The sequence below is a fragment of the Coffea eugenioides genome, chromosome 4, assembly GCF_003713205.1.
Source record: "Coffea eugenioides isolate CCC68of chromosome 4, Ceug_1.0, whole genome shotgun sequence".
Classification (NCBI taxonomy): Eukaryota; Viridiplantae; Streptophyta; class Magnoliopsida; order Gentianales; family Rubiaceae; genus Coffea; species Coffea eugenioides.
The window spans coordinates 2035365-2051295 of record NC_040038.1 but is presented as its reverse complement, the minus strand read 5'-3'; the positions used below and the strand labels follow the sequence as shown (position 1 = coordinate 2051295).

Here is a 15931-nt window from a genome sequence, read left to right as displayed (position 1 = left end):
GAACCTGACGCGTCAATGCGCGAGTGGTGGTTTGCGTATGAATCAGAGGGGCTGTTTGTCATAATTCCGCCCACTTGGGCAGGGTGGCTTCGCAGGTAGAGCATGTTGGGTTGGTTGGAGGCCGGAGAAATGGGGCAAAAAAAAATGAGCAACTGGGGCACTAGTCATAATTGGTACTCCATAAGTGAAGCAACGCTGGGTATTTAGCCGCTAACCTCTTGAGTGTTTCTAATCTAATTGGATGTGTGAGTTTCTATCTCTTGACAAACAAAAATCATTTCGTTGGTGAGGGTGTGCTAGGGGGAGGGAGGAGGGAAGGGGCATCCCTCCCATATCGACTAGATGTGAGTTTTTTAACCTGGGTTTAAGGTCCATAAAAATCTCGCTTAGTTATTAATTGGCCGGACGTGAATTTTTTGTGAATCTTCTTTAAATTACTTTTAACTGGATCGTTTAGCCGCTAACTTCTTGAGTGTTTCTAATCTAATTAGGTGTGTGAGGTTGGCTACTTATCATCACGCGCGAGGTTGGCTAAAGTGGTCCCAGACCCAAAAGTGACCCTATTTAGACACGCGTTAGTGTTTGTAAAGCGGGCTGTTGAAATGGGGAATGGGAATAGCGTACCGCAGTAACCCAATCACAAACTTCCAAACTGCACCCCATTTCACGTGTTTAGCTGTTGAGTTCCATCGCCCTTTGTTCGTGTGATCGTCCAATTAAATCCATACAAAAAAAAAAGCCAAATTGGAAAAATCTTGATACTCTTTTGATTTCCGCAATTCCTGATTTGGCAGGCCCCATGGTTTTCCTACTAGTATTTTGGTTCGCTCCCTTCTTTTCCATTTTCTCCTTTTCTGTTTATTATAAGAGTAAACCTTATATACACTATCATCGATTGATTCATGATATATATATATAAATTAAATTCTAAATTCTAATTTTGCATGATTTTATTCATCCAACGCTGCTGATAGTGTATGCACTGTCAGTGTAAGAAAAATTAATTATTCTTTATAAATGAAAATATGAGAATAATGGCGCTAACTCTAATTAAGGCCTGCCATTACATAGAAATGACTCTAGTAATTAGGCCTAGTTTTAATTGCTAATTTTATTAGAATTTTTATTAAAAAAAGTGTCATAGTAATTTGATGTACGTGAGTTAAAAAAATAACTATAAAACATACTCCCTCCCTTTTTTTATACCTGACGTTTAAGGTTTTGCACACCAATTAAGAAAAGTTTTTCATTGTTTAAATCTATACACTACTTTTCTTTTGTACCCTCATCAATTGTCCAATTCACCCATGTTTTCTCTCACTAGAGTACTAAATGGTGCTGTTTTACTAGGCCAAAAGCAAAGAGAGAAGCAATAATTACTAGGAGTAGTAATTAAGAATCATGTATTGGAAAAGAGAGATAAAAGGGTAAAATTGTGAAAAAATAATTAATGCTGCATGGGATAATACAACGACAAATAAAAGTACTTAAGAGCAAATTTCTTAAACGTCAGTTATAAAAAAAGGGAGGGAGTATCAAGAATTATATCTAAAAAAAATTCAACGTAAACTAGCAATCCAAACATCACCTAAGAATGTAACTTAAAGCACTTTTGACTAGACTGTAAATGACACATATCAAGATTCAATAATGCACTTCATATATGAGACTATGATGGTCTCTATGAACAGTCTTTATGAACTTTCTAAAGAAGTATACCCCCCCTTAAAAATGAAATGTTACCTACTAAATTGGACAAAACAAACCCATGCATGGAATCTGTGGGCAATGCAAGAAGGAAATGTCACCTACTCTCCTACAAATTACAAAGAATTCCAAGATTGATCGAGGACCAAATACAGGTATCATTTTCACCAATACGTGAAAAGGTTGGCAAGCACACGTGAGGCAGTCTAGTGAATGTTGTCGTCCTCGGTTGATTCATTCAGGAAAACAACCTTCTTTGACCTTGAAACACCTCTTTTAATGCGGGAGAAGAGAAATTTCCAACGTACTACTGTGTGTGTGCGTGTGTTATTAGCACATAATTAAGGATAATAATTGGGGCCCTAATGCATTCTTTTGACTCTGATTGCGGGATATTTAGTCCTAAGATGCTTGACTTCCGGGAAACAATACAGAAACCACCAAATGGACCAAAAATAGCTTGCTTGTTAGGTGCACCTTTTGCAGCAACACTCCCGATCTTAGTCAAAGAATGACAATCTTGTCGAGGGAAAAACGGTTTCAGCTTTCAATTCCTCAATGGCGATAAAAGAGATTGTAGACAGACATTTGTTGGTCTCCATTGATGATGGTGTTCAGTTTTGGAAAGTCAAAGTTAATGTTCGTTGCTTATCATTCGAGTCTCATTACAGAACATAATAATACATAATCATATAGTCATTAGGAAGGAGAATAACAACATGGTGCAGTGTAGGAACGAGCACTTTTGTTTTGTAGCACCTGTTTAGAACAATCGGATTAGTCAATTTAACCACTCCATTTAGTATATGGTTATCCCAACAAGAACGCTAGCTGTTTTCAGAGACATGAATTTCCATTTCCTAAATAAAAACGACTTATCACAAAGATGATATACCTTAAAAGTACAAAAGATAATCCCAAAACTAGAGTGCAACATTTTTGTGAAATTCCCGCATGTCTGTACTCTCATCTCATGCGTATCTAGTTCTGATTTTCGATTTGTCTTCGAACCACCCTTCATTTTCATGGTTCCATCTATGGTGGAAAGCTGACCTGCCTATGCACGGTGGGCAGAACCACTACAATCACAACAACTCAGCCTGGGACCATTGTGAAAAGCTTACGAGTCCACATAGGCTTTGGCAACCGGTAGGCAATCATAGGTGAATTACGTAGCAAGGAACATGGGACCTTCTAAAGGACTTTTTTTTTGAAGGACTTTCTAAAGGACTAAATTGCATATATGTCTATGCATTAGATTGGGTTGATAAATTAATCATCATCTAGGTAAATGCTCAATTAGGGGAACATAAAGAATCAAGAGACAATAAGACATTAAATGCCAAATTTCTTTTCTCAAAACATGAATCCGATGCCATCATTTTCTAATTTTAATAATATTTAATTTCTGTGCATATGATTGTGAAAAATTCCTTCAATTTCTCTTATGATGGCCAACTTTATTGCTGAACCAAGTAACTAAAACTAATCTAAAACTAATTATTTACTGAAAGTTTATTATTCACTCTCACTATTATTAGTTAATGATAATGGGTTTTTGTTGAACCCATGAAATGTTTGGTAGTAACTAAAAAAATACACGTATACCTTTTACATTTTTTCCCTTTTTCCTACTTCTTTTTCTTCAAAATTTTCTTCTCTTTCAATTTGTTCTAGTATTTTTTTTAATTTCATATTATACTGGTGTACATGACATTTATAAGTGTATGCAAGTAATTAAAAGGGTTATTATCACTTTACCTCCCTTAAACTATATCACTATTATCAGTTTACCCCTTAACGTGATCTTTTGGTCATTTAACCCCATAAATAATTCAACTCAACATGTCAATAAATCTTGAACAAAAATACCCTTTTATTCTATAGCATTATTAATTATTATTGTTACTTTATTTCTTTAAATTATAGTGATACAGTCGCTTTAATTCCTAACATTATTTTCTAGGTATTTTACCTCGTTGTTAATCTAACTAGTATAGTAAAAAAAATTTTAAATGCATTTACCTTTTTTTATATATAATTAAAAATAAAAAAGTTGGAATGGTTAGTCATCATTTTTTTTCACTTTAAAAGATCCCAAAACATAAAACTAAAATTTTTCAAATTTATTTTTTACACTTATTAATATTATGAAAAGAAAAAGAGATAGGAAAGAAGAAAACAGAAAATTAGATTTTGCAAAGAAAAAAAATAAAGAAGATTCTAACATTATCGTATTACTTTAAAATTGTCGGTATTAGGATTGGAATTGAGTGATAAACAAAAAAGTAAAATGATTTTAAAATAATAAAAATATTTAATTCTTTCTTATTTTTATTTTTTGAAAAAAAAATGACCTCTCTCTCTCTCTCTCTCTCCCCCCTTTTAATCTTTTAGAAAGTCCTTCAAAAAAAAAAGTCCTTTAGAAAGGCCCACGTTCCTCTGCTACGTAATTCACCTATGATTGCCGGTTGCCAAAGCCTATGTGGACTCGTAAGCTTTTCACAATGGTCCCAGGCTGAGTTGTTGTGATTGTAGTGGTTCTGCCCATGGTAGGAAGAAATTCGCACTTTGCACAGTAGAAGCAACCTCATTTTCATCATGTTACGTGAAGATTCAGCAACTGTAGCTGAATCATGCGGAGGAGGAAGTGTTTACAGGGAATCTTTTTCTTATTTCTCCAACTCAGGTGTGGGCAGGGTAGATAGATCTGTCGTGGACTCACTGTGGACGGCAAGATTGAAGATTGAGAGTAGAGAAGGAAGCAGACAAGATCATGGGATCTGCATGTTTTTATTGCACATCCCCTGTCCCCCCCAACCTGCAAGAACGGATCATGCAAATCCTCTCTCTCTCTCTCTCCCCTTTAAATTAATGCAATCATATACTGAGTTCTTTCTTTAGTTGCAGCAATTGAGTTTAGTTAGCCTCAAGTCTTCTCTTTTATCTTCTCTCTCGGCAACTGGAGGGTTGTAACTTGTAAAGAGGGATGGAAGGTCAAAAAAAAGAAAGGAAAGAAAACAAAAAAAAACTTCTAAAAACTTTCACGCTTTGTAGATGCCAATTGCCAAAACTCTTCTGTTTCTTCCAAGGAATAAACACACACACACACACCTAATTAGAATAACACTCGGGAAGTAATCGGCCAATTGCCAAAACTCTGTGCTGAGCAATACTAAAACTACCAACTCTCTTTGATTTTAACAGCCCCTTTAGTTTAGCATGTGATGTTGTCCTTGAGAGCCTTCTTCTATCTGTCAATGAAGTGAAGTCTCTGCTTTGTCCAATTTTATCCGACTGATACAAACTTATAAATATGAATGGTCTGCTATTGAATAACGAATAAATTAAACTGGGCACAATAGTTACTTTATCTAAACAGAGATGTCCTTTTCATTTTCTTGACTTATTTGTCTCTTGAAAAACAACTCACATAAATTAGAGCGAAAATTTGGGGTACCGTGCTAATTTAAGTCCATCCATGATCCACTCCAGCGGTCCATTCCCACAGCAAAAACTACACTATATTAGCAGTAGCCTGTGGGGGCTGGATGTGTGGAACCCGTCGTAGTCTGCTGGAAGTAGCAGCATATAAAGTATATAGCCCCCCTACAGCTGCAGCAGCAGCAGCTGCTCAACTCAAAGCATCTCTCCTTTTATTTCAGAGAGAGAAGAGAAAGGTCAGCACGCTTTGCTTCCTCAACCAACCAACCATCATATATTTGGCATTTGGGATTTGTGAGGTTGCGTGCGTTGTCATCTAATTTACGTTCTTCGCTTCTTTCCTTCTTTTGGGATAGTTTGCTCTGCTAGGCTCTGTCGAGTGAAGGGAATCTGTCGACTGGCTTCTAGCTACTCCATTATACTCCTGCTACTACTGCTCTTTATTTACCCCTTTTCTGCTTCCGTCCGTTTACACAAGCCAGGTTGCAACACCAGATAGGAAAATTTGAGAGTGATAACTGAGAGAAAAAAAAATAGAAGACGAGCAGAAACACATACTCAGCGTGCTTTAGAAAAGGCAAAAAAACAACAGACCCCATCCCAACTGGCTAGGACTCCTCATCCCACATCCTATATCTATTAAATAAGGCCAGTACTAGTAGATTTGCAATTCCCACAGCTATTATTACCTCTCCTTTTCTTTTGCTTTCGTGGGGTTGGTTCTTGAGGGATGATATGTCCTCCGCATGAGTCCAAGCTTGGAGCTTTACTACTAGTATAGTTGTCTTGAAGCTGTATTGTTCCTTCCGGTGTTTTTCTTTGCTCCTTTAGCTTGGCCGCCTTAGAGGAAAAGGGCTTCTTTTTTGAGGTGTATTTATGATGCGGGCTTCCATGTTTTTGAGCTTCGGTTAGGCATTCAAGGTAAAGTTTGACTCTTTACTCTGTTTAGTCCCTTGTGTTGTTTCCCCCCACGTCCAGATTGTTCTGTGTTAGCAGTTCCCCTAACCAGGACGTTATCTTCATTTTCTTGTTTCTGCAGCAGTATATATATTTTGTCTTCGTTACTACTCTCTTCTGGTGTGAGAAAAGGCTGTATATATATACATATTCGATAAAGAAGAAATGGAGGGATATCCTGGAAAGGATGAGGGATGTCCTAAATTACTTGATTTGATCCCACAAGAAAGACAGTGGGTTGTGAAAATGGAGCAAGATACAGGCCATGGAGCTTGTTCAGAGGAGCAGAAACTTGAGCTAAGGCTTGGTCCTCCCGGAGGACCTGAGTCTTCTAATCTCTCTCGTGGTTGCTTCTCTAACAGTACTAGTGCTGGTACAAAGAGAGGTTTTACGGATACCACTGCGAATGGAAATCAAGCCCATGTTTTATTAAAACCATGTCCATGGTCATCTTCATCAGCTAATTACCAAGGAAAAGGCCAACAACTACTGCAACAGCAAACAAAGGCTACTCCATTTCTTCAGCTTCAGTCAACTTCTACACAGCGTCCTCTGCCTGCAGAAGTTATGTCAAAGGATTCTTCACAGCACTGTTGCAGCACCAAAGCAGTAGACTTGCAGAATACCGCAGAAAAGAAGGCATTTTCACCGCCTTCTGCTGCTGCTGCCACAACTACAGCTGTGCCCAACAGCTCTACTAATGCTCAGAAAAGGTACCCTCAGCCTTTGGTTATTGTTCCCTTGTTGTATGTTTTGTTTTTCTTTTGGACAGAGGATATTCACTATTTCACATGATCTTCTCGAGTCTGTGTTATACTTTACACATTGTTACTACATGTTTGTGGTCCATGAATTGCGGCATATTGTTTTCACTTTTTTGATGTCTGTCCTGTGAAATGGATTCATGCAGGGTCCAGTCTTTATTGTTTGGGAGTTTCCATCTGTTTTGGTGAAAGTACAAACTTTGTTAGTTTTTCTTTTAAGTACGTCCTCGACTGGTTTTTTCTGGCTCTTATACTTCTTTCATATTAGTTTTGTATTTTATAATTCACCTGCTCATTGCTGTAAACGAAAAGTCATGGCTGGCGTTTCTTTGGCAGGTTGTGTCTTGAGCCTTATCCTCTCCTTTTACGTGTTAGTCCTGAAGTTTATCTCATTAATCTTACTAATAAAAATTTAAATTACTTTTCTGCAACTGTCCATTTCACCACTTGTACATAAACATTTCACTATTAAAATCGTGGTTAATTAATAGAGTTTCTCGGAAATAGCAATAATGCTTGTATATGTGGTGGAATGCAGCAAATTTGCAGACGTGTGGCTTGGTAAGTTCTGATAGCCCCTGTTTCCTTGAAGAATGAATTTGTCCTGTAGAGTATAACACAGATACTGGAAAAAATAGCTGGATGGATTTGATACATGAATTTCAACTTGCTTTCTTCTTCTTTTTTACGTTTTAATCATCTTTGACATTCACCGATTATTGTATTCTACGTAATTGCATGTGTTATCATCTCCTCGTAGATGGTCCCACTAAAATTTGTGATTGGAAAACAGAACCGCTCCTGCTGCAGTTGTGGGCTGGCCTCCAATTCGTTCATTCAGGAAAAATATTGCTAGCGGCAGCCATTTGAAGTCAACTTCTGGATCACAAAATGGGATCTCTGGAAAGACTGCAAATGAAAAAGCTGTTGAAATTTGCCAGAAGGGTTTGTTCGTGAAGATCAATATGGATGGAGTTCCTATCGGAAGAAAAGTGGACCTCAAAGCATATGACAGTTATGAGAAGCTGTCCTCTGCTGTTGATGAACTTTTCAGAGGCCTTCTTGCAGGTTTCATTGCTTACCAATTTCTGCTTTTGGATTGTTTCTGTTTGAATGAGGGTGGAACATGATTGAACTATTCCAGGAGTATGCTAAAGGAATCTTTAATATCGTATACACTCTGTTAGTACATAAAAGATGCGCTAAAGTTGATCATTAGAGTGAAAAATGGCGACTTGTTGCTAATATAGGTGTATTTTACTCAGCTTTTTAGAAGTTTATTTTGCAATAATTTGAGTATAAAGCTTCTTTGAGAAGGGGGCAGGGCTATTTGGCTGCTATAGTGGCTTCTCATCCTTAATAAATAACTATCTGCATCGTGCGAGTTTGTTGCATGTAAATATTTATGTAGAAAATTGTCTGAATTCGTTTTGTCATTTGTTTCTCTGCTTAGCTCAAGGGGATTCCTCTGCTGGTGGAATTCAGAACAAGGGAGAGGGAGAGAAAGTGATAAGTGGTTTATTGGATGGAAGTGGAGAATATACCCTCGTATATGAAGATAATGAAGGAGACAGGATGCTTGTTGGGGATGTTCCGTGGCAGTAAGCATTTTTTTCTTTTGACTCTGGATCTGATGTTGTTATTATCAATTGCACTATTATATTCTTGCATGTTTGTCACTAGTAATTTAAAGAAAGAAGGAAAGAATTAATCAGTTGCATACTTTTCGCATATTATATGCTTTCTTCTTTGACCGCTTGTAACCCCATGTGGTAATGGCGTTATTCTTTCATGTTTACTATAACCCCTCCTGAGATCCAAGAAATTGATGTTTTCCTGTTGAGAACATGTTATTATTCTCAACCAACTCTGATAAGTTAAAAAAAAAAAAAACCACAAGTGCAGGTGGTATACTTTTTAGCTTGTTCTTAGTACTTGATATACTAGAAATAATTAAGTGCCATCTTGAAGCTTTTAGCTTGTTCTTAGAATACTTTGGTAGAATTACTCGAGAGCGTTAGCTAAACTCCTCTTTCTTTCTTAATTGTGCAGTATGTTTGTGTCTACTGTGAAGAGGCTGCGAGTCTTGAAAAGCTCTGAGATCGCAACACTCTGCCGTAAGCTTTAATTTATGGGGCTGTTCTCTTAGGTTGCTGTTCTGTTCAAGCCTCTGCTACTAGTGCTAGGTGATTAAATGCGGATATATTCCTTTTGTCTTTGCAGGTGGGAGCAAGCAAGGAAAGCTCTCGCTTGATGTTTCATTGAAATGAAGGGATCAAATCATTTTGCAGACTTGATAAGGATGGTGGAACAGCTACTACTATTAACGTTTACGTCATTAATTGAAGAAAAAAAGGAAGAAGAAGAAGAAGAAGTTGATTTTTGTAATTATTACAATTCCAGGTGGTGGTTGTGTTAGGAAGGACAAATGAACTTCCTTTCCTGTAAATTGTTGCTATTGCCTTCTTGGATTCTGTAGAAATGAAGGAAGGCCCTTCTGAAGCTTAATCAATTGTGTTTTTTTTCCTGCTGGGATTGACTTTTGTATCTTTGCGTGTATCTTTCTATCTTATTTTCTGGTCATGGAAATGGAACGTGTAATTTTTATTCTGGATCATATCTCTGACCCAGAAAAAAGTGGCAATCTCTTGGTCTAATCAAAGTGTGTATATTCCGTAATGCATAGTTGATATCTCACCCGTGCCTTGGTCAAAAACAAGACTGCACTCTCTTCATGCAGTGTGTACTTGTGCGACTGAAAGCAGTAACCAATTTGGGAACAATACATAAACTAGTGAAACTAGCAATATTAATATCTATCGTGAAATTCAATTATCAACTACCTACTACTTTGATATTTAAGCTTCCTTAGTCGTATTAGGATTGTTTCATGAACAAGGTAATAACAGTTTCATGAGAGGAGGGACGGAGGGTTGGGTGGTATGGAGGAGTGACTGTAAGTGAGAAGTCTCGAGTTCGAGACGTCCACTTATAATTTAAAAATAGGGGTGCAATAGTTAAAAAAGTTTATGATAGCTTCATTGATACTGCATCTGAAAATTTGAGACTCCACCATGATTATTTAGCATCTTATTGGTTACAGAACAAAGCAGTTTGAGAAGTAACCGTATGTCAATTACAGCGTAGTTCCCGATAGCCAAAAATCAACAATAAGAAGATTGACTAGCAAATAACCACAAATCTCAGCATTATAGCAACTAAAATAGGCTTGAGGAGGACAGATTCTGAGTCTTTATTACCGTTGCACTAGCTCGCAGAAGGTTTGCAAGGGGCCAATTTGGCTGGGCAGCGTGGAAGAAAGAGGAAGTTGCAGGTCCTCATTATACCGCGCAAATCCTCAGAATTTGTTTCCCGGTAATTATGGGCAAAGATGCAGAATTCCAAGTAACATCTTCCTAGTATCGAGCAAAAAGGATGAAAAATAGCCCAGAATAATGTATATGGGGTAATTGAGGCTAAACAAGGTTAAGGAGGACTAACTTGCCTATACCATTAATTATGAGCTCTCGTTTCGATACTGGGAGTGTGAGGCAGCAAGAAGGGCAGCACCAATGCCCGAACCATCGTTTGAGTGCTCAAAAGCAATGCTGCTTGAACTATCCCCTCCAAGCAATTCGATCAGAGTGTTCTCTAAACACTTCCTGTATTCAGTATAATGCTCGTACAATCCACCATCCATAGCTATTACAGTCTTCTCCGCTCCTGTTGAAGTGTCCTTTCCCATTTTCTTAAGGACACCGAAGATCCCAGCAGCTGCAAGTCGGGCACCACGTGTAGCAATTATGTTGCAGAGTTCAACCACAGCTCTCCTTGTTTTCAGGGTGGTATTGGACACCTGAGGCACAAGAAGAAGATAAAAATGAGATATACATCAGGGGAGTTGTGGAGGAACATACAATTCGCCCTCCATTAAATTTAACTGTACAAAACATACTGCCATTTCCTCTATACAAGGATGTCACTGCTATTCCCCAATACTGGAGCAAGGGCCCTACTTCACTTCAGAGGAAATAGCTTTCTAAAAAGCCTATAATTGTCAGAATCGTAGTTTGTTCTATACGAGTCATCAAGCTGTAGGGTCATTAGTCTTAAAGATGCCTGGTCTATTTGAAATTTCTTTTCTTAAGCAATCCAGCAAAAATTTTACACATATGCACCTGATTGAGAGGAAAACATGCTATTCAAAATACAAACTCAGAATTTTACAACAGCCAAATTTTCATTTAAATAGATATACCTCAAATATGTCCTTCAATTTGTTGCTCACCACCCTCAAATCAGCAGATGTGTCATGATGCATTGCTGACATATCAGGTGTCCTGCATATCATAAGCTCACTAATGAGCATCGTTCAGGAAGATCAATGGGATGCAATAAACATGACAGATAGTCTAAAAGAGACATGGAACAATCCAGAAATTACAGCGCTAAAATGTAAGACTTGAAAAGATCAACAGAAGTAGAAGCAATAAATTAGAGAAAAAAACTCGTGCATAATTGTTATTAATGCCATAATTTTACATTAGTAACAAATGAACCATAATAGTTAGTTAATCTTTAGCTATAAGTTTGTTCTAGTACCCTTAAATATAAAATTCGAAAACAATGCAAAAAATTAGTCATGTTGCATTAACATGTTTTTTTACACTGAGAATAGGTAGGAAAGTGAACAGTGGGAAAATAATTGTACACTGCACCGAGATAGGACACACTCAAATAGTCTTTATCCCATATTATGTTGTTTGAACCACTTGCATCAATTCCTACATTCCAAGATTCCAGTTGTAATGTTTGAGTTGTTCTATCTATTTCTCTAAATTCCTGCATTACTACTTATTAGACAATATAATTCATCACTCACAAGAAAAGAATATAATGATTATCAGAATATATGGCTTATCAACTGAAAAAGGGAAAAAAAACCTCCATCAAATAATCTTGGCAGCAATTTTAGAGGCTAACAGTAGTCCAAGTCTCTGAGCTAAAAATGAATGCGTTGGATAATTACATGTGGATGGGAAGGCAAGTAAAACGTTAGAGAAAAAGGCAAAAAAGAGACAACACAAAGAAGGAGAAGAGTCTAAAGAGCAAGAGGAATTTATTAAACAAAAGTCAAACTGAAAAGAAAGAGATGTACATATACAGGAACTGGTTAAGTTTTACAGACAAGATGAGGACAGAATAGGACCATCTGAAGTTGAAAAACCTGATCCAAGTGCATTAAACACCGACAGTATTGCATTCACAAGGATTATAGCTTTATGCAAGTTCTAAAAGCTGTCTCAAGTGACATAATCTGCTCCTAGGGATATCAGGAATACGCAACATAGCCAACTGAAAAGGGCTTACCATTTCATGGATTTCTATTCCCAATCAGACAAGGTATTCAAAACTGGTAGTGAGTCGATTTTCAATAGACAAAATATGATAATTTTCCATTAAATATCAAATTAGCCTAATTATCTTATTTATTCAACATATGAATTAAGATTTATCATGAAGGGTAGAACTCCAATGCATAGAATTAACAAGAAGGCTATTAATTGAATCCACAAAAAAATGTATAACCAAACCTAGACATGATACCTTAAAATACAGAATGCCACAAAAAACTTCAAGGAATACCTTAATACAAATGGAGTCTTCAGTTTAGGTGGAACCTCATCACCAAAGAAAGCAGCTTCTTCAGCCATTCTAAGTAAAACTCTGCGCAAGATTTCTCCCAAGTACATGCCAGAAATTAGCTTTTCAAACACCTGTAAGAATGAATAGTATGTTTCTCAGATGGTTTTACCACGTGTTTATGGGCAATAGCACTTAGGAAGATACCTACCTGTTCACCAGCATTTAAACTTTCTGCATCTAATGCATGGTCATACTCTGTTAAGGGAAGATGTGAAGACTTAAAGTTCCCCCACTCCATATTTATGACCTACAGTTGAATAGAATAGCACTTTATTAACCCTTTTCAGAAGTTGTAGGGTTGGACCAAAAACTAGCTTAATTTTAATCGATATTCGCTTAGTAGAGATCCAAATTCAGATTACAGTGTTGAGTGTGATATATTTTGCAAGACGAGGAAGACTAACTAATGAACATATTAACTATTGAGAGCTTTTCTGACCATCTCTCCAGAGTTAGGCAGGGGACCATGCCACTTTGGGATTGCCTGAGCACGTTCCACGTATGCTGCATTGGTCCCAGTACCCATGATTACAGCAATAGCCACATCCTTGTTAGAAAATCTACCTCCAGCTAGCGTTCCAATTGTGTCATTAACCTGCAATCATGATTATACACCACAAGCTTAGAAATCATAGGGTAGACTTCAATACTACTGCAGCCTGCAATATAACCCTAAAGTTGAACTCATCGTGCCCCGATTAAAAATGATAAATGAGCTTATGTGTCATCATATGACTTACTAGAGCGGACACATTAACATCAACACCTTGTCTGTGCATAGCCTTTGACAATTCAGCGACAACATCATTGCCAACCTTTCTTCCAGAAAATGCAAGAACTCAGGATCAGAATCAAGATCTTCCATAAGGAATGAAATACTAAGACTGGCATGAAAGTCCAGGAAAATAATACTAAGGCACACAATAAAAGAAACATGGTATGTTAGCAGAAAACAGTAGATCGGTTATAATTCCAGATTTCATTCAACAAAACTTGATCTTTGATGTACAAATTAGTGATTATGTAGCCTGCTACAATAATTTCCTAAATGTAGATCGCATTGTTTGTCCAGCAATTGAGGCATTATTAAAGATTGACTTCCTATAGCATCTTAGGATGATACCAACTTGTTTTCTAGAAGAATGGTCCACACAAATACAACGGGGAAAAAATTACCATGTCATCAATTGAGAATCCCTTTGTCCACCTCATAAGGGTACCAGAATTTATAGAATTCTGCATTACAGGAAAAGAGAAAGTAAATCCCAATTCTCTCTGTCTACCAGGAGGCGGATGATACTTTTCTTCTTCTTCAGTAATAAATTTTGCAAGCTCTGCTGCAATGTAGTCAAAAAGAGCCTGAAAACAAATCAATGTCAACAGTTCAGACAACATATCTGCGCAAACCATCATAAAGCAAGATAAACAATCAACCAACAGCAGAACTCGCACAAAGTGCTCACCTCTGAAGTCCCAACCATCAATTCAGGAGGTATTGATGCCTCAGCAAATTCTTGACTGACAATGCCACCAGTTTTCCCGCCTAATTCAACCCGCAAAACTCTAAAATTTGTGCCTCCAAGATCCAGTGCATAATAAACTCCTTCCTCATCACTGAAGAATGACAAAAACTTAAAAACTAATAAAAACGTTCCTAAACATTCAAAAATCTTATCTAATTTCAACACAGAAAAGAACGATGCATGACAAAAAGCTTTCATTTTCTCCGAACCAAGAATTTGGTAACAAAAAATGCATGTCGTCAAATTTGGTCAAATAATGCATCTCGTCAAAAACATGTCCAGGGGATAGATACTATTTCATCCTTCATCCTTCATGCATCAATATTCTTGATAGAGTAAAAGGGATGGAAACAAGAACAACACTAATTAAAAGCGATGTAAAACTTGAAATTAAAAAAAAAAAAAAAAAAAAGATCACATTTTTACAGATTTAAACAAGCAAAATGGGTTGAAAAAAATTTACAGACCCAGTAGGGAGATTGTCGACGTAGCTGATGAGCATCTTCAGCTTACTGCCACCCTCGGAGGCAAGGCCGGCATGCATCTCCACCGTCATGGCATCGGCAACTTGCTTAAGCTTGGCCTCGGGCGAGCCACACTTCTCCTCCAGCTCCCGGACGATGGCCATAGCCCTGGCCCACCGGCTGGAGCATCGCATCCGATGCCTCACTATCAACGCCGCGGCTGCGCAAACTGCCGCGGCGCCTATCACCGCCACTCCCACAGCAACTTTTCCCATTTACAATTAATTATTGCCTTTGGTCCCTAACGCTTTTCTATTCGCCCCAATTGTCGAATTCAGATATTAACAGAAACGGGATCTGATATTGTGAATGTTAAATGCGCAGAAGAAAGAAAGAGGAGGAGGAGGAGGAGGAGGATAAAATCAAGAACGGAAAAAGAGGAAATTTTTAAGATGGACCAGTTTTAGAAAGTGGATTTTTTGACTTCGTTATTCTACACACATTTATTATATGTACGCTACTGAAAGTTTTTGAGGAAAAGTGGGATTGGGATGGGGGAATTGATCCTGTTTCAATCTTCTTCTTCTTCTTCTTCCTTTTTCTTTTAAAAAGAATCTTCTTCTAATAGTTTGGGTAGGATATGGTTATCGATAAAAAAGATTAGAAGGTAAAATCCGATTCTTGGTTGAAGTGTAGCTGAGAGTCCGGTGTAACGAGGAAAGAAACTTGATGAGGTGTCAAGTTTCGGCTTTACGTTTCTTCCGATTTGTACTAAAATCCCTACAGTACGTTCCCTACAAAAGAAGCCTCCAACTTTCAACCAACCTCTCCCTTTTTTTTGTCATCTGGTAGAGTTCACTGCGATAAATAGTGTATTTTATTTGAGTCAATTCCAGTTGATAAAATGCATCTGTCGGCGATATTGGGTTCAATTCTTTCTAGCTGGCGATATATGCACATGCACGGTCAATCAAATTCAGTTAATTGAATCGATGATAGTTCCGGCGTCCTGATCAAGGTTGACTCGAGAATTATTACAACCAAATCCAAGTTTGCTTAAAAATGATTTGACTCGGCAACTCCACGAACGAATCGAGCCGAAGAAACGAACTTTCCAAAGCCAAAGTGCAGGTAAAGTTTTTAGTCGACAAAACCACTTCAGTCAATATAACTACTAACAACGGTATATCAAATTCCAATATGAAAAGTTACTCTCCATCGGCCACCCTCTCTCCCGAGTTGCCAAAATAAAAAAAGGATCGACAAAAGCTTAGCATCAGAAACCACGCGAGAGAATTAAACGTGTTAGGAATTCCTACGGCTGTACATGCATGAATTGTAAGTCGTCACTATTTATTAGTACTTG

At 37.5% G+C, this 15931-nt stretch overlaps 2 protein-coding genes across 6 annotated transcripts; one reads left to right on the top strand and one right to left on the bottom strand.

The window, feature by feature from the left end:
* Positions 1 to 5152: 5152 nt before the first annotated feature.
* Positions 5153 to 9489, top strand: LOC113767557 (auxin-responsive protein IAA26-like). 2 transcript variants are annotated; one of them, XM_027311695.1, is made up of 6 exons: positions 5153 to 6072; positions 6194 to 6821; positions 7666 to 7940; positions 8326 to 8473; positions 8925 to 8989; positions 9096 to 9489. In XM_027311695.1, the coding sequence occupies exons 2-6, from the start codon at positions 6274 to 6276 to the stop codon at positions 9140 to 9142; spliced, it is 1083 nt and encodes a 360-aa protein (XP_027167496.1). In that variant the 5' UTR covers positions 5153 to 6072; positions 6194 to 6273; the 3' UTR covers positions 9143 to 9489. The 2 variants fall into 2 exon arrangements, with proteins under 2 accessions (XP_027167496.1, XP_027167495.1); XM_027311694.1 differs by having other exon boundaries at positions 6191 to 6821.
* Positions 9490 to 9889: 400 nt separating this feature from the next.
* LOC113767556 (hexokinase-1-like) lies at positions 9890 to 15318 on the bottom strand. 4 transcript variants are annotated; one of them, XM_027311693.1, is made up of 10 exons: positions 14569 to 15318; positions 14042 to 14192; positions 13755 to 13937; positions 13319 to 13393; positions 13018 to 13173; positions 12727 to 12825; positions 12519 to 12649; positions 11131 to 11212; positions 10374 to 10728; positions 9890 to 10288 (listed from the first exon to the last, which is right to left on the bottom strand). In XM_027311693.1, exons 1-9 carry the CDS (start codon positions 14838 to 14840, stop codon positions 10390 to 10392), a joined length of 1488 nt encoding a protein of 495 aa, XP_027167494.1. In that variant the 5' UTR covers positions 14841 to 15318; the 3' UTR covers positions 9890 to 10288; positions 10374 to 10389. The 4 variants fall into 4 exon arrangements, with proteins under 4 accessions (XP_027167494.1, XP_027167493.1, XP_027167492.1 ...); XM_027311692.1 differs by having other exon boundaries at positions 10378 to 10728; positions 14569 to 15317; XM_027311691.1 differs by having other exon boundaries at positions 10384 to 10728; positions 14569 to 15317.
* Between the last annotated feature and the right edge of the window lie 613 nt (positions 15319 to 15931).